The following is a 23276-nucleotide window of genomic DNA, read 5'->3' on the forward strand; positions in this document are numbered from 1 at the left end:
TCAGCTAATTAGGTTATCATACTTATTGTTCTAATGGTGGATGTATGAATCCCCACTTATTTGTTTGAATTTACATTTGTTGAATTTGTTTCCTTTGTTTAATGTATTATCACTGTATTCAAATCTCTTCATTTTTTTTATAAGTAAATGTTAGTTGTTATAAATATTAGTAAATTAACTCATCCTCCGGATTCAAACATGTGACCCTTCACCCCACCCAACCCTTATGTCTCTAGCTAACTCTTAACACTTGAGCTATCCTTCGACCTTCGGGGACTATTAAAATCTCTTCATGATAATACTACAAGAAAATTTTGTTTTGGCCACTAATGTGGCAAAATAAATCGCAAGATTAAGGAGAATACTAGACTTATTACGAAATGAATAGCAAGAAATCTGACATGGACTATTATAATTAATATACCCAACTCAGTATTCCAGCAAATAACACAGATTTAACTTTAAAAAGCAAATATGACTAGTTGAGAGGCTAGAAGTGCGTTTCTTGTAAATACTAGTAATTCGGAATAAATAACATGACTCTTGAGTTAAATAGCTGCCAAATTAGTGATGATCTTGCCAAGAAAGGATGTAATGGTTAAGGACGAAAACTTGTGTGTGTTTGTACAAACCTTTAAGTTTTTCAATCTTGTATATCCTAACTTAATTAAACAAGTTGTTTCTTCTCTGATTTCAAAAAAAAAGTTGTTTCTTCTCTTAAATAAAAGTAGTCATCGTTCCAAAAATAATATACAAGCATCTCGCAGATATAAAATTCTTGCAACTCATGAAGCAGAGAATAGAAGGATTGGGATTGTGGTAGGAGCTAGCATCCAGCTCTGATACGAGTGTTGTTTACTATTCAGAACCTAACTAAATGTGGAGAAAATATACTCAGTTTTTGGAAACAATCATGAGTTCTAGATAAAAATCATCATGTAGGTTATTGATTGTTGCAATCCTAACCCATTGATCAGAGGTTTCTTCATGACTTTGATCAGAGGTTTCTACTTTCTTTCACATTCATTTTAGGACCAAATCAGGAATACATAATCATATGGTAAACACCCTCGTTGAGCTTCATAATTGGAAACTGTACAAATTAAAGGAAGTGTTCTAGTAGAAATGGGAGCAATAAAAGTTCCATACTCTTTACAAGAAGATGCACCAGAGGAGGTATTTTTTGTAAATCCCGTTCTTGATTCGTTTATTCATACTTTTCACTTGAACTTTTGTAGTGAAATACAATTTTAAAGTTATGGTGATTTAATATTTTTTAGGACACAAGAAGTGATAACGCCTAATGACTATACAAATGAATTGATATGGGATGTGCGTATAGAATGAGACAAGAAACACAACTACTATTAGAGAAGCTTTTAATTACTTCTTTGAATGTGAAAGACCTTCAATTTTAATTAGCTTTGATCAATGTGCAATATTTTTTTATGTCAATAACAATTATTTGTGATGTATAAACTTTGAACTTGTGGGATAGTAGTTGTTTGAGATTGATATCTTATGTTGGTCGAAAATATTGATATGATGTTTTATTATGATGGATACATTATATTTTGATCTGCTTTATTATGATGGGGGGCATTAACTAAGAGGAGATATATTTCATTTTTAACTATATATGAATCAAACTTCTATTTATTTAGATTACAACGACATCAAATTCTTGGTGAAATCGATAATTCTCCAATTCTAACTCTTAATTTTCTTTTCAGTTGTTATAAATATATATATATATATATATATATATATATATATATTTGTCATCAAGTACCATGCTTTATTATTGATGGCTTTAAATTCGGTCGTGTAGCTTGGCTTTGTGATCATTGATCAACGTCATTTTTCTATACACTCTATGAGATACTAGAAATGGGGGCATAGATAGGGAAATGGAAATGATCATGGAGTCAAACTACACAACTAAATTCAAATCCTTCATTGATGATGCACAATACTTAATGACAAATAGAAAACATGTATAAATATCTCAATAGGAAAATAATTTACCTCGAGAAACAACTTAAACTAAAACAAGAGCTGTAGTTGGAGATTCACCAATCTAAACAATTAATATTATTGTCGGCCTGGCCAAGACAAAGTCTTTTGATTTTCCACATCGTACGTAATGTTGGAGAGACCGACGCTAACTACAACCATATGACTAACAATTAAAGTCAATAATGTTTAAAAATTTGCACCGACCGAAGTTCCAAGTGAATTGCGTCGACTTAGAGTTGACTAAATCGACGCTAATGTGTAGCTCCCGCCACGCTCATACCATTTAAGGTGAGCCCCGGCGTCGACGCTAAATTAGTGTTAAATTAGCATCAGCCTTTTCCTAATTAGCATCCACTTTGGGTCGATGCTAATTTATAATAAGCGATTTTCTTGTAGAGTAAAGACCAAATGTTTTCCCAAGAGTGAGACCTGGCTTCTAAGGGTCAGATTTCAACCTTAGGGTTAAAAGAGACAATTTTAACCACTACGGCCGACACCCGTTAATAGGGTTTGAAATTAGGGGCCTATGACTAGTCTAAATCAGGCTTAGGTCAAGTCATACCAAGTTAATAAATAGTCAATGTCAAAGCTTTTATGAAAGCCTTCTCAGTTAAAAGACCAAGTTTAGGTCACTTAGAAATTAAGCCTTATAAGCCTAAGGTAAAAGATTTTTTAAAAACTTATTTAGTTATAAAGACCATCCAGCTTATGTAACTCAGAAAGCTTTGTAAATCTAATCGACCAACCTATTTCAACAAGAATAATTAATATAAATATTTTAATTTTTACATCACATTTTATTATAATATCTTTAAATTATATACGTTTTGACTTATTTATAGGGCTAAACATGTTAAATTATATAATGATATAACCATAAAATCTCTTTAGAGAGTAAATTTACTATTAATTTACTTTACTTTGAAACACAATTTTTTTTTTGTCTTGTCCAAGGTATCCCCACAGTCGATAGCCGTTAGACTAATCTCTCGCCTCACGGTCAGCGCACTAAGCGGTAGGGGGCTGGCCAATGAGTTTTTTCTATTCGCAAGAGTTGGGATTCGAACCCCCAACCACTTGCTTAAATGATGAAGTGCTGAACCACTACACCAACCCACGAGGTTTGAAACACAATTTGAAATACGCATTTAGACCATTAGAAGCCTAACATCACTGCCTATTTTCACCCTTACCAATTAACCTATAATCACGCTTTCTTGTTGATTTATTAACACATAAATTTGTTGGTTAAATCAGATGTATTATTATAGAGTAGTCCTTTATATATGCTATGGAGTTTACTTTTAAAAAGACTAGATTCTGGGTAAAAAAAAGTCGAACAAAAGTAACATGCCAAGGTCAAAAACTCTATATTTTTTAGGTAGGTCAAACTTTTTTAAGCAGCTTATTTCCACTATCGATAAGTTATAAATATTATTATATACATGACATTATTTAATTAACTTTATTTTTATTTTGTTTTTCCATGTCAGACATTATGTAACTGTCATTTATTTTTCTAGAAGTATTTTTTTAAACTTTCATAGATGTTATTCAATCCAAATTGAAAACTATAAACATATTTGTTACGAGAGGAAGAAAAAAGAAGAAACTAAGCGTGCCACGCGGTCTCTCCCACTTCCATGACCTAGTCTTTTGTGTAAAAGAGTTATGTGATCAAAGAAAATTACAAGAAAATTAAAGGAAATGCAAAACAAAACACAGAGATCATATATTAAGGCAATACACAAACACACACAAACCAAATTGGAGATAATGGTGATGATATCGTTAGCAGTGTCCGTGGCGCGTTTTCAAACTTCAAATATTTGACAATAAGAGATTTCCTTACTATTTCTTGTCCTCTAAGTATTAGGAACTATGGTTTTATAATTTGTTATTTTTTTTGAGTGAATAACTAAACATATTACATATTAAAGTGACGTGATAGTTGCTCATCTCATCATTTAACTATGAGGTTGAAGATTTCATCTTTACCTATAATTGAGAATGAAACACATTTTATAATTAGTCGTTCTGTTGAGTACTGGGTACGAACACCCACGGTGAAAAGAATTAGTTATCGCTACAGTTGGTTGGTGGATTTTTTGGTCTAAAAATTAATTAAAAAAAGATATTTCATGCCAAGGGCCGTGGTCGGCATAGATCTAATTGCTACCGATTCACCCCGCGGATACATATCACCTTGTGCACCAAAGCTGCAAGATACCTACGTAAATTACATATCAATCTCTTGGTAAGTTCCATATATATGCATTGAACATTGAAGGCAAACCGTATAAAATTATAAATTCTATAAATACCAGAAGCCTCTCATTACAAAGTTTCATCAAGATTAATTGTTATTTCTCTCCATACATACACAAAACCAACACCAATTTGAAGCATATCCAACACAGTTGATCGAACCATGAGTTCCTCTAAGATAACCATTCAAAAGGCTCTTGCCCCTACTACAAGGCCATCCACTAATACCAAACCTCCAACCACGGGGACCAAATTGCCAACTCTGCAAGGATCATTTGCAAGAAGGTCTAGTAAATAGACGACTACCATATTTGTGAGAAGACTCCACCATGCCCCGATAGTGTAATCATGCATCAACTGAATAGTTAGGAAATTAGAGATGAAAATAATTTCATCTTTAATTTCCTAACTAACAGTGTGGTGTAGCATGCACTATGCTTCATGGTAGAAGGACTACTGAAGATCGATGAATTGAAGTTAGTTCTAGATTGCATTTGTTTAATTGTATTCATTAATTTAATTTGTTTAATTACGGTGTATAATGCATGGCTAATTGCTTGAAAAAGGGCTAGGAAATCCTAGCTTTTTCAGTTAATTAGTTGATCATACCAATTGTTCTAATGGTGGATGTTGGAATCCCCACTTATTTGTTTGAATTTACATGTGTGTTTTGTTTTCTTTAATTAATGTGTTTATCATTGTATTCACATCTCTTCATGATGGTACTACAAAAATATTTTGTTTTGGTCACTAATGTGGCAAACTGATCGCAAAATTATGGAGAATACTACTTATTACGAAATGAATAGTAAGAAATTTGGCTTGGATTACTATTAGGGGTGTAATCGGATCGGATTAGGTTCGGACTGAACCAATTAAACATGTTCAATTTAGATTGGTTCAAATTTTTTGACTTTTGTTTCTAGACCCGAACGAAACCAACCTGATTTCAGTTGAATTGGTTTGGTTTGGTTAGGATCATCAAATTCGGAATAAAAAATTACTTCTTTGAAATTTGTACGAAATTTATTCAAAAAATGTGAAAAAGTAAAAAAAAAATAGAAACTCCATATAATTAAAAGATAAAAAATACATTTAATAATCCATGTAATATAACACAAACAAGGAAAAAGTAAATATGCAAATGTGTTAGGGTGTAAAACCTAAATGAATAAATCTATTTTTTTTCTATGATTGGAGCGGGCTTAGCAGCCCAAACAAAGTGCACCCGAACCTTACAAGCCCCTAAAGAAACTTGTGGAGGCACTTTCGCTACAAAAGCAACTGAACAAAAGCTAGGAAGCGACTCAAAAACACAAAAGTCGAACCCCAAACTCATACCATGCTTCGCCAATGCATCATCAACCGAATTTGCCTCACGAAAGACATGACCCTAACCATCTTGAGCGAAATCTTGCAGCACACCACAAATCTAAATTATGTAATGGACTGGAGCTCTTGGGGCTGAATGGTATAAAAATTTATTTGCAAATTATTGGGTTAGTTCGGGTTCATCAGATATTCAATCTTTAAATCTGATACCCGAACCGATGGTAATCGAATTCAGTAAAAAAATATGAACCGAACCAATGACCAAAATGAGATGTACCAAAGGTATTGTTTGGTGCTTAAAGAAAGTAACTTCATTGAAGTAATTACCGGTGAAGCATTAAAATAAAGTAAAATAAAACTATCTAACGATTTTTTTTTTGGTCCTATCTAACGTACATGTTTATTATTATCTTTTAAACTTGGTAAAAAGTAATTTAAAAAAAAAAAAAAAAACTTGATAAAAAGTAGCATGTAAACCATCAGCTCGACTTGATTGGCATTTTACCTCATGTGTGAGGCTAGAAAAGAAAAATACTCAATCAGAATGCTTATTTATTTCAACTTTTCACTTTTTCTTAAAAAAAATACAAGTCTTAACTTTTCTTTAGAAGGTAGTAGCTTCGTACAAGAATATTCTGTCGGAGTGGAAAAAACTTCTTTGAACACCTAAGGCTGAAACATCAAACATGTAATCATTTTCTATTTACTCGATAGTGCATTAAACAGGTGGTAAAAACTGAGAATATGTCAGGATAACATCATGTTAAAGTGAAACTAAATTATTAAGGAATATTGAAATAATAATGACAATCGATTGTTACTTAAGTACAAATTTTTGGTACTCATAATGGGGAAAAAAAATGAATACCAAGTAGCATAGAAATTTTGTAAAAAATGACTGCTACACAAGCACAATCTGGGGATTGTAAAAAATTACAACCATTCAGAAAGCGTTCAATTGATATAGTCACTCACTAGAATAATATGAAGCATCTCAAGAAAATCTGTAAATAACATGTTTTATATTTTCCTAGTGGTTCAACAGCAATTTTATGACAACTTAATCTTGGACAAGCTAACAATAACAACTACATCTTTTCATTGAAGTATTTGACTACCATAATCAGCATTAAACTTGTCATATTTGTGGGCATGAAGATGAGCTGATGGCCTTGTGTTCTTCAAAGCTGCCTGTATATCCTCAGGTCTGATTGGCCCAACTTTTGGTAGCTCTGCAATCCAACAAAATACTTTTATTTCATAAGGAGTAAAATTTAAATTAGTATGTAAATAGCCAGCACATTGTTTCAAATGCAATGAGAATTTTGCTCATATTTGAAAATCAACTTAAAAGAAACAGCTATAAGTGTTCCAATGTAGACAGGGTAGATTCTATAATCGAGATACTTACCTTCTTCAGGCACCAAATCTTCTCTCTGTTCAAGTTGTGACATCAAACGTCTTAAAGGCTGCATTGCTACCTCTTTACAAAGCAATCGGATATCCGAGCCAGAATACCCCTCGGTCTGGTTGACCAGCAAATCATAGGGGATTGATTCCTCATCAGGCTGCGGGGGAAGGAGTTCCTCAAACATTGCTACTCTCGCCTCTGGTTCAGGAAGTGGTACAAGGATCTTTCAAATATAGTCAAAGGACAACCATTAACAAGGGTTAACAGAGCTTTCAATTGCAAGATCAGATAGCTTATTGGGCATCATCTAAATAAGCTTTGAACTATGATCTACTCTCTACAGTAGTTGGCAATGAACGGGTTTTAAAATGAAGCAGCAACATTTTCATCTTACAAAATGGATATAAGATAGTAAATTCCTGCATGTCCTGAATATCGTGGATAAGCAAAAAGATTAAGAGCATGTTTGGATACATACTGTAAACCCACAGTGAGCCAAAATCACAGTGCATAAAAGCAACTTGCCTTAACTCTCGTGGTTATCCACCATGATATTGGCTTCACCATGGTTTTCAACCGGTGTATCCAAACATGCACTAAAAAAACAGATACAGTGAGTTTCATGCAAACCAAGTTTACAAAGACTTCTCTATCAATGGGTGCCTGCCTACACACAGTCAAATTAAAATGGAAATTGAAATTTGAACCGTCAAACCAAGCAACCTAGGTAGAATGCCAGGTTCATTTGTAAAGAATAGAAGTTCAAATTCTATAGTCTATAAAGCATAAGCAATGAGGTAAGAGAGGAAACGCCGAATAATTTATTCCATTCTCTGAAAAAGAAAATGAAACCTTAAGATAGATCATACATGTTTCTTCCCCAAGATGAATTTCCAAATGCATGAAGATGAAGTAAAATGTAATTTGAGGACTAGAACAATTTGACCTATTCAATTATCATTAACACTAAGCATAAGCTTATATTTGAAGGATACTCGCTTCTCAAGACGTCGAAGCATGGCTGCATCCAATTCCCAGGGAAGATTTGTTGCAGCCAAAACAAAAACAAGTTCATCTGTCCGTGTTAAGCCGTCCATCTGCAATCTAATCGAAATGATTAATGTCCAACAAAGCACAGCAGAAAACATATGCCGTTCCATTGTAAATAAATTCATATTAACTTATTAAGATGAACTGAGACTGAATTTTCAGAGGGTACAAAGCTCCCGAATTAAAAGAATGATCTTTCAGTTTCAAATGCCAACCACCAAGGGAAGCTTATATCTCAGCTAATAGAACAAAGAATGAAAGCTAGGTTCCAAAGCAATTTTTTTTCAATCTATTTGGATATTTTTCTTAAAAAACCTATCCAAAATAGTTGTTTGCTGTTCAAAGTACGTGAGAGAGGTTTAAGGACCATCCTACATCCTGCAAGGAAGCTACAAGAAATGCATGATTTTGAGATTACTACCATCTAATTAGTAACTCAATGACTATGAAAGGATGCTTCGACATAGGAAACAAGCATCACCTGAATGAGTAGCTCAGTTTTCAATCGTCTACTTGCTTCATGTTCACTGCGTGCTTCACCACGTTGACTAATGATTGCATCAATTTCATCAAGAAATATTGTTGAGGGTGCATGATGCCTGGCAAGCTGAAATAACACCTTCACTAATTTCTCTGAATCGCCTGAAATCTAAAATAAGTTTTGTAAATGGAAATGTTGGCAAACCACAATAAATAGATAGAAGAATGAGGAGCACTTTAAAGTTCTCTTTTATCAAGAAAAAGAAATGGTGGCAGACAAGCGAGCAACTAAAATGAAGTAGCCAAGAAAACACATCTTTACAAAACAGATTAATGATTTAATGGTTTTGGGGAAATACAGGGATTTAGACAGTGGACATATTTTGCAGTGAGAACACGAATGATTTCACTTCCATGAATTTTTTTCTTTTTCATGTGAACATGATGTTGGAAATATAAAATGGACAACTTAATTAAGTTCTAATTCAAAGTCTCTTCGTAAAAAAATTAATGTCAGAGTTTTATATAAGTAGCTGCACCATAATCTACAAAATTCAAAATAAAATTCTAATGACATAAAAATAATATTACAACATTTTATCTTTTTGCATTGTAATTTCAGAAAAAATTAGTATTGAATTAGCTCTCAACATCTTGTATGCGCCAAATATAATGTCATTAAAAAACCATGATATTATTCAAAGAGATTAATTTTTTAAGGCTATTATTAAATGTTAAAGTAGTGTCATCTATAAACACAGACTCTTTTCTGACAAATCATCTGTACACAATGAGATGTAGAGAAGAGGAACAAGTGGTCCAGGTTAAACAGTGCCTAAAGAGTTGTGAAAGCAGCTCTTTTCAAAACCATCAATGCTATTCAAAGTTGTGTGAGCAGCTCTTTTCAAGACCAGTGTTTTAATATGATACATTGTGTGTGCGCCTGTCTGTATCTATTGCGCTAAGTAAAACAGAGGATGAGGGTATTAAGCAAATGACATTTAGTGCTATCATCAACAGCTGAAAAATATTATTTTATTTACTCTCAAAAATAAATTTATACTACCGTTATCTCATACTGATGCATCAGCAAGAGGTTTAAGTCACTTTCTCCAAAAAGTGAACACTTTCGAGTTTCATACCTAGATTAAGATTTGCATAACATAAATACTCTAAAAGAGGGGGAAATGTTGTTAGTAACTTGCCTCGCCATTTGCTGACAACAGATGATGCTGAAATATTAAAAAATGTAGTCTTGCACTCTGTTGCAACTGCCTTTGCAAGCATTGTCTGCAACATTTGAATGAACAGTACAGTTATGCATTATTCGAAATATAAAAACTTACATTCACAATCATCAAAATATAAAAATAGAAAAGCTATATATTATTATCTGCAACAGAATTTATTTAAAAACATGTAATTTTATTCATGCACAAAAATAACATTCTGTTACAATTTTTACAATGACACTGAGGAGACAACAATATAAAATTTTCTGAGGGAATATTAATACAAACCTTTCCTGTCCCTGGGGGGCCAAAAAGGAGAATTCCCTTCCATGGTGATAACAAACCAGTAAAGTACCTACACAAATGAGAAAGATCAGCTTGACCATGAGAAAAGATTCCACTTTGTATCTGAGGCAAATTTTTTATCTGCAGATATGCAAGTGTAGCGTAGGAATCAGTCAATTGTCCGTCTAAGGACAATATCTTAAATCTTGCAAAACTATTTTTAGCATTACTATATGCTTGAAATCCAGCTCACAAATTTTTTTTTCTGAAACCGGTGATGCTTGTGGTTAAAATTGTGAAACACCAAATTTTGAGGCCATAAGTTGCTTTCCTATCTTCAGACAAGCAGCATTGATAACATGAGTCTGAATACAAATGCATTTGCTCATAAGAGCTGTACAATCCATTTGTAAATCGCACAGTTGAAGAAACCATGAGATAAAAGACTAAAACCCATAAGTTAAGAAGATGAGAAAACTACTCTATCCCCGAAAAGGTGTGAAGGGAGAAGCATCTGATCATGACTCGGGTATTTTACTCAGTAGAGGTACCAGACCCCACTAAGATAGAAAAATTCCAAAAACCCTTGCTTGCATGCTGCAAGTGCAACCTACTATAGGTTCAATCTGAGGTAAAGTTGCAATAGAGAGGCCATTATACTATTGTCTAAGGACTCATTCAAACCAATATTTTGATGCTGCAAAAAGCCATATAAATGCTTGAGCTTGACAAATTAAAATATGTATGATTTATTCACTAGAGATAGTAAAGGAGGATAGACATATAAGTGACCCAAAATACAGGAACTTCCATCTGTTTGTATATCGAATCTAGTTCCAGACCATATAACATCATGAAATATATAATGAAATTTATTTCTTGGCAAGTTCGTGTAAAATATTGGTTCATGTAGTAGAATAAAACACATAAGACACTGCTTACAAAATTAAAGCAGTATGAAAGCCATCACAGTTAAATTAAAATGAGAAAAAGTCAATCTGATTTCTCAATGTTTGTAATATCACTTCTTTCATCTGAATACATTAAAAGAAAGGGGAGTCTATTTATTTATCAGCGTAGATGAACCACTGCATCAAACAAAAAGGTCTCATTTGTAGCATATACAAGAATATCTTGACAAGTAGTGAAACAAAGTGAATTCCCATAGCCCTAAGGAAGATTGCGCGTAGTTAGTTTTCAATTAATACTTACTTGGGATATTTAATTGGCATTACAACAGCTTCTTTAAGTAAGCGTTTTGCATTCTCCAGCCCCTTTATGCTTTCCCACTTCACATCTGGACTCCCACGAATGATATCCCTGCCCATGATATGATGTGCAATGATGAACATGCATGAAAGTAGAACTTACAATATAGAATCACAAGTGAAAAAACTTGATAAAAACAGAACGTCCACGTATCCAACAGCTGTCTCAAGGGGGTGTCAAAGACCGAGAGGAGAACATTTACCTACTTAAGCTCTCTGCTAAAGTACGCATTTCTGCAGATTCAAAAGGTGGAAGCAAAGACTTCTGCCTGAAAATGTTAAGGATAATTATCAGTTGTTTAGAGAATGAAGAATTAATCTGTCTTCCAAATAGTCCCTTAGAGTCACAGAAATCATAAGATGCTGCTATCGATGGTTACAATTATGAGCAAAGATCAAAGGAACAATATCAGTTGTGGCTGCTTAAAGATGCACATATGTATGACATTTATCTGTTTCTTCCCTTTAGAGTCAGAGAACTCATGAAATGATACTACTAACGGTTACAATAACGAGTTAATATCAAAGTACCAGTTTCAGTAGTGGCTGTTCGAATATACACAACTATATGTTTTGGGTTCATGCACACATTATCACTTTGGTGAACGATCATAGTGCAGAGAACAGAGAATATAGTATTATCTTGAGCAATATTTATTTGCATTGTTAGCATGAACAGTTACATGGCTTTGGAAATATACTACAGAGAACAGAGCGATACAAAAAAATAGTACACCACTACCAGTCCATTACCAAATTAACAAACTTCCAAGGGCTAATTAATTAACAAAACAACGGCTTTTTAATAGTTGGTCAACTAGCTATTGAATATCCAATCATAAACCTGATTCACAACTCAAGTATGCTAATACTGTTCCTTTGATTTGATTTGATTAATTCTCACAGCAGAACAGAAGTATCCACTAACTACAAGCCCCAAGAATACAAAGTAGTGGATCGAAGATACTTACGGCCTCTCATCCATATTGTTTGGTGAAACATCATTTGTGTGGATCCCATTCTGCCCCTGAAACACAGAAAATTGAAGCATGATAAATCACATATCAGTGAAATTTGAAGTAATATCATCAGTGACAGTTGATGATGTATGACACACGGTAGTACTACCTGGCTCCGAAGCTGCTCGTAAATTGCCATATCCGATGACCTTTTGGAATGCACATTACCATTCGATACTACGCTCATCGAACTTCCATTACCAACAGCTTTATCAGCATTCTCACCATTCTGCACAACCTTCTTCCTCCCAAACTTCGAATCATAGTACAATTTGAAGTCCTGGAGATCAAAATTGAGAACGAACAACGTAAATTCTCGGTAAAAAACTAAAATCCAGTCCATCAGATCAAGATTATTTAAGATCACATCAAATCAACAAAACTGAAAACGAACGAAACAAATCTAGATATTACAAAGCAAGTATAATTTCAACTAAATTTCACAAGCTAGTAAGAAAAACAAGCGAAAATCGATCGGAAAAACTAGAACAGTTCTAATTGAAAAGTAAAATCACCATTCCATTGCTGAACAGAGATTCAATTTAGTGTAGCAAGTAATTCTAGTAGAATCGTCGGTTGTAGTAATTGAATGAGAAAAGAAGTAATTGAGAATCGCGTTTGGAAATTTTCTCGGGAAACAAACGGAAAAGGAGAGGGAAATTGAACCTGGAAAGACCAGCGAGTAGGCATTGGTTCTTCATCGGCCATTTTAGAGAGAGAGAGAGAGCGCGAGCGTTGAGAAAGTGTTTCTCTCTCTAGAAACACTTTCGCGTCTGTGAAGAGTGAGGACAGCGAAGAAATGATTGTCAGCAAATATATTACTCCGCAATAGTGGAGGCTGAATCACGTGTGGCGCCACGTGAGTTAGACAGCTATTTGCTCCATTCCAACTCATTCGGAAAATTGCACTCAAATATTTTGAGGATTATTATTATTGTACTGACTTTCTTTCGATCTAGTTTGAAATATGTATTGACCCCCTCCCTCGTATTATTAAATAATAGATAAATGTTAATTGTTGTAATGATAAATCTTAGGAAAGATCGGTATAATAATAATAAATTTTAGTGTCTTGTTATATAATATCGGGAATTTCGGTACAATAATGTTAAATTTAAGGGAGGTTTGTATAATGTACGCTTATTTCTAATGTAGTATTTCATACAAGTTTCATTAAATACCAAGTTATGAATGGTTAATATTAAAACATTAAATCATATGCTTATTACATCTAAGGGGTGAAGCAATTCCAACCTGCAATTGGCCCGTCAAAATAAGAGTTGGGTTGTGTTGACCAACTTTTGACATTTGAGTTCAAAGTCTCAATCCAACTCATATTTGGCGGGTCACCCTGAAAATGTGGTGAAATAAAAAAAATTTGTGTTATGACCAATTTTAAGAAGCCCTTCATTTTTTGTATGTTGACACATCATCACAATGATTATGAGCTCCACAAGAAAGCTACACTAATAACATTTTCACACAAATATTTGATATGCCTTGTTATTAAAATTGTAGATGTAACTTCAATAGAAATCATCAAGTGTAAGTGATAATAACCTTCACCAAATTATTGGTAAATATCAATTTTTATTTGATATGCATTCACTTAATCTTCTTAACATTAGTAGATGTTATCTACAATCATTCGTAAGATTTACTTCAGCCAATAATAGTCAACCAACAATTATAAACGATTATGCCATGCAATCATGAAAGTTTTATACAAAGAGTAACTTACAAATAGGGGTGAGAAAATATGGGCTGACGAGTTGGCCCAACCCAACCTGCCATTAATCCGTCAAAATGCGGGTTGAGTTAGGTTGACACACTTATAGGATTAGGGTTCAAATTCTCAATCCAACCCTCCAAGAAATGTAGCTTAAGCGGGCTGGCCCAGCCGGCCAAATCCATTTTGTCACTCCTAATAATCTAATAGTGTCATTGTCATATGACCACTTAAAAAATGTATGTAATGTGATTTTTTTTTTAAAGTTACATCACTTAAATTTCAATATTAACCATTACAATTGTGAGTTACTATAATGCTCAATTCTACTTAAACTTGCATAAAATATATTTTGTAGTCAAAATTTTAAAAATTACTATAATTTTTCATATAGGAGACAAAAGCATCACTCTCAATGGCATCTCATATATCTAGATATTAAGACTCTATGAAAATCTTCATTCTATTCTTTCTATAGATCTTGTAGTGTTATTGCAATGCAACTAACTCCAGTAGATGTATAAAAAGTAGGGGTGGCAATATGGATTAGCGGGTCGGGCCGGGCCTAACCCGCCGAAATGCAGGTTGGGTTGGGCTGACTCACTTTTGACATATGGGTTCAAAGTATCAACCCAACCCATATTTTGGCGGGTTGGCGGGTTAGCCCACTTAGAAAATGAAGTGAAATAAAAAAAGATGTGCAATGAGGAATTTTAAGAAATCTTTCACTTTTCATATGTTGACACATGAAAAAAATTAGAATTATACTTGTTCTTTATATTTAAAGGTTATGCGTTCAACTAGAAAGTCTCACCAATAGCAATACCAAAAAAGTATTTATCATTCGTTGTTATTAAAAGTTGAAACTGTAACCTCAGTAGCAACTATCAAATGTAATTGTGTAAGTGTTAATAACTTTCACCAAATCATTTGTAAATGTAATTTTTTCTTTGATACACACTCACTTGATATTACTTATTAACATCACTAGATGTGTTTTACAATCATCAAAAGAATTTACTTCAGCCAATAATAATCAACCAACAACAATTATAAACGATAATGTCAAGCAGTCATGAAGGTTTTAGACAAAACATAACCTACAAATAAGAGTCACAGCTTATCTAGGTGAATTCATGAAAAGTCATCATTGACTAGATTTCAAAATAGTTTTTTTCTTTAGTTTAGGTTTGTCGTGATATATGCGCATCATACAATAATCTACTTAAATAATAAAAATTGAAAGAAATTTTCAAAATTTTAAAAAAAATGAAAAATGGGGCTGACCCAACCCAACCCATCATTAACCCGCCAAAATACGGGTTGGGTTGGGCTGACCCAACGGGCCGAGCCCATTTTGCCACCCCTAATAAAAAGCATTACAAATGTTAACAGAAAAGTTTCTACCTGATTAGGGCTCTCATCTATATCTATCTATCTATATATATATATATATATATATATATATATATATATATATATATAGATATATAGCACACTTGAACTTTTGCATTGATTACTTTACATTTGTATTAAATACATTAGATAACTAAATACAAAACTAAAGAAAACTACATCTACTTTATTATTCATTATATTAATTAGTAATTCTTAAAATTTTCAATTTCCCATATTTAAAAAAAAACTTTTAATATTGATTAATTTTTCATTATTATTATAACTTGAGGAATTTTTTTAATAATAATAATAATTTAAATTGACTACCTTTACATTAATAAAAATATATAGTAAAAATAAATTTTACATTTATAACTAATTGTAAAAAAATTCAAATTTTTATATGTTAAAATAAAAATTATTATTTTAATTTTAATTATTAATCATAAGTTGATGAATTTTAAAAATTAACCAATAAAACTCATTACTACTTTTTACGTATAAATAACAAATTAAAAACTAAAGTTAGATTGATTAATTTAGATTTCAGAATATATTTAACAATATATTTGACTTGAGTTCTACATTACTGGCAAGACTAATTAACTTTTTATTTACATTTTTATTTTAACTAATTTTCAACCTAAGGTTGAAAACAAATAAAAGATACAAAAATAGCACAAAACAATATCTTTTATATAAAATTGACATGTTAAATATTGAAATTAGTTAATTTTAAATGATTTTTGTAAATATTTTCTTTTGAAATTTACTTTTAAAATATGAAATGATTTTGTATGTTGTTTAAATTAACTATAATGTAGTTTCGTGTTATTTAAAAAAAATTAAATTTACTTATGATTTGTCTTAATAATGATATAATAGTGAAATTAGTCCATGCGTTTATAAGCGAGTTTGATTTTAGTTTCTCTGAGGATAAATGACGTTTAGTGGTAGTAAAAAACTGTCAATGATTGTAAAAATGATTACCACTAAACGTAATTTTTCTTCAGAGGTACCAAAATCAAACTCGCTTATAAACTTATGAACTAATTTGATCATTAACCCAAAAATTTATTAAATTTCACTAATATCATTGATTTACATAAAGAGAACTCTAATACAAGTAATTTAATGCATAAAAAAACTTTAATACTCTCTATTTAGATGTCTAAACACAATGTTTTTTTTATTATATTTATATTGAAGAAATATTTTAATATTTATTATTTATATAATACTAAAAAATATTGTAAATAAATCTGTGCAACGCACGAGTATAATAACTAGTATAGTCGTATTTGTAACTCCCTACAATTTTACATTTGCCATTCATGCCGAATCACCACCTTGTTGAGAGAATATAAAAAGTTATTTTGATATATTGTAGGCGTGGCTTATAATTTGATGCAAACGGGCTTGAATTTCGGCCACAATTGGATAGAGGAATAGATTTACAATTTAAATCCAGGTATTTTGAAGGTTGGATTCATCACGACGAGCAAGCTTGGACTTCAAAATTAGAATTCCACATTGTCAAATTTTAGAAAGGTGTTTACCAACTTGATTATTTCATACGATCAATCTAATAAGCAGATTGAATATGAAAAAGATCTAGACTACGCAACTGGAATGATAGAGGTGCGCGCTAAGCTGTTTATAAGCTCAAGAATGTACCTTTGCATCTTTAAATTGTATCTTTGAAAAGTGCTATATATGGTGGTCAAGTGACAAAAAATTCAGTGATAAGAAAGATCTCTTAGGTCATGTTTGTTCTTTGTCATAAACTATTTTCAAAACAATTTTTATTTTTATTTTCACAACTAAAATCTCAAAACGAGTTAAAAAATGTTTCTGTCTCGATTTGTAATTTTTAAATTATATATAGTTTTTTAAACATTGTAAAAACTCTTATTCAAACGGGGTTTTTCTTTTAAAAAACACATTTAAAAAATTGTTTTAAAAAACCAAACAAGCTCGTTTGCAAGCATGCATGGGAAGAGTACATGTTCAATGAATTGAACTTGGCAACCAAGGTCAAAAGCAACATGATATTGATGAAGAATTAATCATCAATATTGTCCATGCATGCTTTCTCATCTGTTAATGGCAAGGGATGGTGAGCAAAATCCTTACATATTAATATCCCAATTGAAGTAATAATTAGTAACCTACTAACATGATTAGCCCTTGAAAGCTATATAATCTGCTTATACACGCAGTAACCACTTGGTGAATTAAGATGTTGTCGTTGAAAATAATCACCGACCATATAATTGAAGTTCATTAAACGCGCAAATTCGTGTATTCTTGATTCATGTTAGAACTTTCACCAACATCACTCCCTAGTCCCTACCATTTCATGTGAGGAATGGAAAATCATAAGACGAAGTTTCCCCGTTCACATTTCTGAAGAATCAGCAAACCGGCCACTCTTTGGAAGAGGGCACTTGATTCTTAATATTCATTAATAAATTTTCAATCATATCATCAATATCATATTCTTTTTTATTCTCATTCTTCAACTTCTCTCTTTCTCAACATGCAAATAGATTAGACAGGAGCACGTTGATCACCAGGAGTTCATGTACCCAGAAGCCTCTTATTCTTCGTCCATTACTACTGTACGTGCTATCCCCGTGGTGGTCTGCACCGCCATTGGGTTGTGTCACCTTGAATGTTTATAGATCCTCCTTTAGTGCGACTAGCCATGAAATGTGCATAAGAGGTTTGATTTGGGATAGTAATGGAGATTGGAACTGCAACCGATGTTAAGGGTGGAGATTTTGTTTGTGCCGAAATTGGTATCTTAATTAAGGTGTGGTCTTGATTTTTTATGGGACGTGAAATTTAGGCACGCTGTGTGAAACAGACTGTTTGGAAATTGTTGATTATCTAGATAAAAGGATACTTTCATGCTCCACACTTATGTTAGGACCTTCTTGAGATTCATCACATTTTAGCCTGAAATTATGAAGTTCGCCCTCGTCATGTTCATAGAGAAGTTAATGTCCCCGCTAATTGTCTTGTTGGAATTGGATCGACGTTGTAATGTGTCATCACTATTATTTTGGATACACCTTCAATTTATAGGTTGTAGTAGTTTCGTTTTTTTTTTTTATTTTCCCATTCACAACAAAATGTACATATTTGATATATTCACATCATTCATGACACTCTACATTCGCATTTGTTAGAATATAAAATAAAATCATTCATGTAACCCTTACCTAAAAGCTTAAGCTTTTTGGATAATCAGTCGGTTGCTTGACATGGTATCAAAGCCTATATGACTAAGTGGTCTATGATAAGTGTCAAATCTACTTAATTTTCATATCATTCTTGGGCACTTATTTAGGTTAGAAATGTTAAATAGCTATCAAATTTACCCTCAATTGTGAAGATATGGTTTACTAGAATTCCATGTAGAATTTAAGTGTTATTTATCAAATTTTGGTGTAGGAATGAATTGGGAATGAAGATTTGCTTCAAAGAGGCTTGAATCATAAGAAAGCATCAAAGAATAGTGCTTTGCTCAAAAGTTCGCTCAAGCCATCTTGCAACAGAAGGTTTTGAGTGCTTGGCTCAGAAGTTTGCTCAAGCCATCTAGCAACAGAAGGTTTTAAGTGTTTGGCCCTGAAGTTGGCTCAAGCGAACATTTGGTCGCTTGAGCGGTTGAAAGGCGGTTCCTAGTTCTTCCTTCACGTTGAAGAAAGAGTTCGCTTGAGCGAACTTTGGACCGCTTGAGCGAACAAATCTGTTATAAAAAGAACATACCATCGTATTTTGCAGGGGGCGGAAAAATTAGGGAAACAAAACAGAGAACTCATAGAGCTGAGGAGAAGAAGATATTTTTGGACTTCTTTGATCATCCATCGAGGTGGGAACGCTCGGCGGACGTCACGGATCGTCATCATCTTCTTGTTTCTCTTTGTAAGCCTTAAAGCATCCATGAAAATGGATTGCTAAACCCTTTTTGTTGGATTTGGATGTAGCCTTTAACTATGATGTGTTTCTCTTGATTTCTATATGAAAATATCGTTTCTATTACATGATTCAATGATTTTCTCTTGTTCTTAATGTTATGTTTTAGTTGCGCACCTAGAACATATCGCTTGATTCGGCGTAAGAGCGGAAGCTACGACGTCTAGAGTCTGACATAGAGTTAATCATCTAGTAATCCTAATGTCTAGGAATGGAATTAGGCGTTGCTAGTCACTGAAACACCTAAGCTTAAAGATAACTTAACTTTGCTATGCATGTGAGGATTCAATGTTTAGGAAAGTAAGTTATAGATATCCAGTCATGTGAGGAATCAATGAAGTAGGGTAGAATTGGTGTAGATGAATCATAAATAGGAATGAATTTCCATATAGAATCATAGGACACTAGTAGTTAAACGGTGAAGTCCAATTCCAACAGCTTTCTCATCTTGATATCCAATCGTTTTACTCTTGCTTTGTTTAATTTGAATGTGTTTTGGTCACCGAAACAATTATCAACCTTTTGAAAATCTATTGCTTGGGTAATTTTACTAGAGAACGACATTTGTATTAGCAATTCTCTGCGGATACGACAATAACCCTATGCTATACTACAATTGAATCTTGAAGGATTTTAAAAGTAGTATCGGTGTAGAAAAATCTTTCAACAAAATGGCGCCGTTGCCGGGGAATTGCGTCAATACAAAAGCATTGCTTTAGTTTTCTTATCTTGAGCAATTGTGAATATAATATATAGTTTTATTTTATCTTTTTATTATCTTGTTGATTGACTTTCTTGGCTAGGTTGTATTTTCACTTTGTTTATGCGAGGTAAAACTCTAGCTGATCAACTATTGTTCGATCCAGAGATCGAAGCTACAGCTAGGAGAAACAATAGCAAGACAAGGAGGAGAAAACAATTAGCTGAGCAAAGGAGGGAGCAAGAAGCATCGTCTTCCTCAATCTCTTTAGTAAGACAACAGAAAGAGACCATGGCTGCAGAACCAGCTGGTGGTGGAAATGAGGATACAAATGTAGGATTTGTGAACTTCACTCCAAGGAACATAACCAGGATTGGTAGGCCTGCAGGTGCTGCTAGGCCACCTGAAGTGAAGACTGGATTGGTGCAGCTGATGTATGCTAATCCTTTCGCTGGCTTGGATCATGAGAATCCTTACACTCATCTGACAAAGTTTTATGAACTTTGTTGTACTGCTGGAATTAGCCAAGCTGAGGAAGAAGCTGTATTTCTGAGGCTCTTCCCTTTAACTCTGATTGGGCAAGCTAAAGACTAGTTCTTGGATCAACCACAGACAACTTTAGCTGATTGGAATGAATTGGAAAAGAAATTCATGACCAGGTACTTCTCTGAATCAAAATATATGGATTGTAGAACTGCTATTTCTACTTTTTCCCAAAGTACAGGTGAAAGTTTGCGTGAAGCTTGGGAAAGATACAAATCCATGCTGAGAAGGTGCCCGAATCATGACTTTGATGCCAAGACGCAAATCCATCTTTTCAGAAAAGGTCTTCAACAACAGAGCAGGATAATGGTGGATGCAACTTCAGGAGGTTCTTTGATGACAAAGTCTCCAACTGAGGCCATTCAGATCATTGAGGCTATGGCTCTAAATGACCACCAAGATCAACATATTAGAGGACCACCAAGGAGAGGAGGCGTTCTGGAATTGGGATCAAGTGATGCTATCTTGGCCCAAAACAAGCAACTGCAGCAACAATTGGATGAAGTGAAAAAGACTCTGAGTGATCTTCCCAAACAACTTCGGGAGATGCAAGATTCTTCTTCCAGGAAGAAGGTGAACAGGTGTGATGTGTGTACTAAGGATCATCCAACAGAATCCTGTCAATTACAGGAAGAGGAGGTTCACTACCTAGGAAACCAGCAGAGGCAAGGGTACCAGAACAACTATCCCAGGGGAGGTAATCAACAATACAACCAACCTTGGAGGCAAGACACAGGACCATCTTCCAACAGGGTACCACCAGCACCGTACCAAAATCAACAATACCAGCATAATCAACCATTTCAACAACCATCGCAAGATAGGACTTCCAAACTGGAGGATACACTAACTCAATTTATGCAGGTTTCGATATCCAACCAGAAAAATACGGATGCATCCATTAAAAACTTGGAAGTACAGGTTGGACAGATGGCTAAACAATTGAGTCAGTTGACTACTGAGCAGAAAGGGAAGTTCCATGCCAATACAGAAGACAATCCCAGGGAGCATTGCAATGCAATATTCACAAGAAATGGGAGAGTAGTTGGTGGAGAGATTGATGTGGATGAAGAGAAAAATGAAAGCCATGATCCAAAAGAGAGTGAAAAAGAGGAAGGGGTTGAAAAAGAAGAAGAAAAGAATAAAAGAGAGGTTGTAGATAGAGAGGAAAAGAAAAAGAGTGAAAACCATGAGAAAAAGAAAGAGAGTGAGGAAGTCAAGTGGAGTCCGCCTATCCAACGCTTGTCATATCCTCCGAATTCTAAAAAGATTGATCATGAGAGGCAAAAGAGGAGATTTCTAGATATTTTCAGGCATTTGAACATCACAATGCCATTTTCTGAGGCATTGGAGCAAATTCCATCATATGGCAAGTACACGAAAGAGCTTTTGAAGAAAAAGGACAGGTTGAAAGCACTGCATGAAGATGAGGTGATCCAGCTCAATGGACGTTGTAGTGCAATTCTACAACGCTTACCACCTCCAAAGCATAGAAGTTCAAGGAGTCTTGTCTTGCCGGTTAAACTTGACAACAATCAATCATGTAATGCACTGATAGACTCTGGGGCTACCATCAATTTAATGCCTCTTTCCTTGTTGAAAAGGTTGGGAGATGTGGAAATAGAGCCTACAGGGATGACACTGCAACTAGCTGACAAATCAATCAAATTACCTCAAGGAGTTGCAGAGAATGTGGCTGTGATGGTTGAGTAGTTGAACTTCCCCATAGACTTCGTGGTTGTAGATGTGCCTGAAGACAAAGAGGTCCCAATCATTTTAGGAATGCCATTCATTATCACTGCCAGGACTGCGTTTGATGTGGATACTGGGATCCTGAAGGTGAGACAAGGAGAAGAAGAGGTACATTTTAAATTTAATGGTAATCATCATCAACAAGGCAAAGGTATGGTTTCACTTGTAAAATATGTTGATTTTGATCTTAAAAGGCTGTTTGATGAATATGATCCATCATCATCTTCAATCGATGCATTGAGTCATTTGTTTGAGCTTGAAAATGCAAAATCTAAACTTCCTGAAAATAAAAAATGTGATTTTGATGCTAAAGAGGATGTGAAGGACGGATTAGGGAAGAAAAGAAGGATAAGAAAGAAGAAAAAGTTTTCTAAGATATGGAAGGTTGTTACTACTTGTGAAAAGTGCTTCAAAGAACTTCTGAAAAAAGAGAAGGAACCAAAGAGGAAGAAGGGAACCATTCTCTCCTCTTGTCTTTGGTCTTCTTGACAAATTTAATTTCAAAGCGTCAAGCTATTGACGTTAAAGAAGCGCTTCCTGGGAGGCAACCCAGTGTTTTGATGTGATTTTCTTGTTTTTAAGTGTTTTAGTAAGTTTTTGTGTAAATCTTTGAAGTTGTGCTTAAATATCTGTATTTGTGTTCTTCACAAGTTTAATATAGTGTGTTGAGTGTGCTCAAAGGCTTTGGAACCAATGAAATTGATGAATTTTGAATTCAAGGAAGTGACTTGTGAAAATGCATGAAATTTGAGTGAAATTTGGGTCTTGAGAGATTTCTGTGAATAATCTGCATTTGAGAATTGTAA

At 33.8% G+C, this 23276-nt stretch overlaps 2 protein-coding genes and 1 non-coding gene across 3 annotated transcripts; 1 reads left to right on the plus strand and 2 right to left on the minus strand.

Moving 5' to 3' along the window:
* Positions 1-6469: 6469 nt before the first annotated feature.
* LOC130713932 (uncharacterized) lies at positions 6470-13175 on the minus strand. Its single transcript, XM_057563761.1, has 11 exons — positions 13031-13175; positions 12474-12644; positions 12317-12372; positions 11549-11614; positions 11290-11397; positions 10081-10147; positions 9766-9850; positions 8562-8722; positions 8026-8127; positions 7031-7253; positions 6470-6851 (listed from the first exon to the last, which is right to left on the minus strand). Exons 1-11 carry the CDS (start codon positions 13070-13072, stop codon positions 6718-6720), a joined length of 1215 nt encoding a protein of 404 aa, XP_057419744.1. The 5' UTR covers positions 13073-13175; the 3' UTR covers positions 6470-6717.
* Positions 13176-20826: 7651 nt separating this feature from the next.
* Positions 20827-22431, plus strand: LOC130710783 (uncharacterized). The gene has a single exon (XM_057560137.1). The coding sequence runs from the start codon at positions 20827-20829 to the stop codon at positions 22429-22431; it is 1605 nt and encodes a 534-aa protein (XP_057416120.1).
* Positions 20860-20966, minus strand: LOC130716377 (small nucleolar RNA R71). The gene has a single exon (XR_009011994.1). It is a non-coding gene; the product is annotated as a small nucleolar RNA R71 (small nucleolar RNA).
* Positions 22432-23276: the final 845 nt, after the last annotated feature.

This window comes from Lotus japonicus, chromosome 4, assembly GCF_012489685.1.
Source record: "Lotus japonicus ecotype B-129 chromosome 4, LjGifu_v1.2".
NCBI lineage: Eukaryota > Viridiplantae > Streptophyta > Magnoliopsida > Fabales > Fabaceae > Lotus > Lotus japonicus.

Coding starts and splice junctions, on each gene's coding strand:
- LOC130710783 (XM_057560137.1), top strand. CDS start 20,827: ATGACCAGGTACTTCTCTGAATCAAAATATATGGATTGTAGAACTGCT.
- LOC130713932 (XM_057563761.1), bottom strand. CDS start 13,072: ATGGCCGATGAAGAACCAATGCCTACTCGCTGGTCTTTCCAG. Junction 9,851..10,080: donor GCCCCCCAGGGACAGGAAAG/GTTTGTATTAAT, acceptor CAAATGTTGCAG/ACAATGCTTGCAAAGGCAGT. Junction 7,254..8,025: donor TTCGACGTCTTGAGAAGCGA/GTATCCTTCAAA, acceptor TATATTTGAAAG/ATCCTTGTACCACTTCCTGA.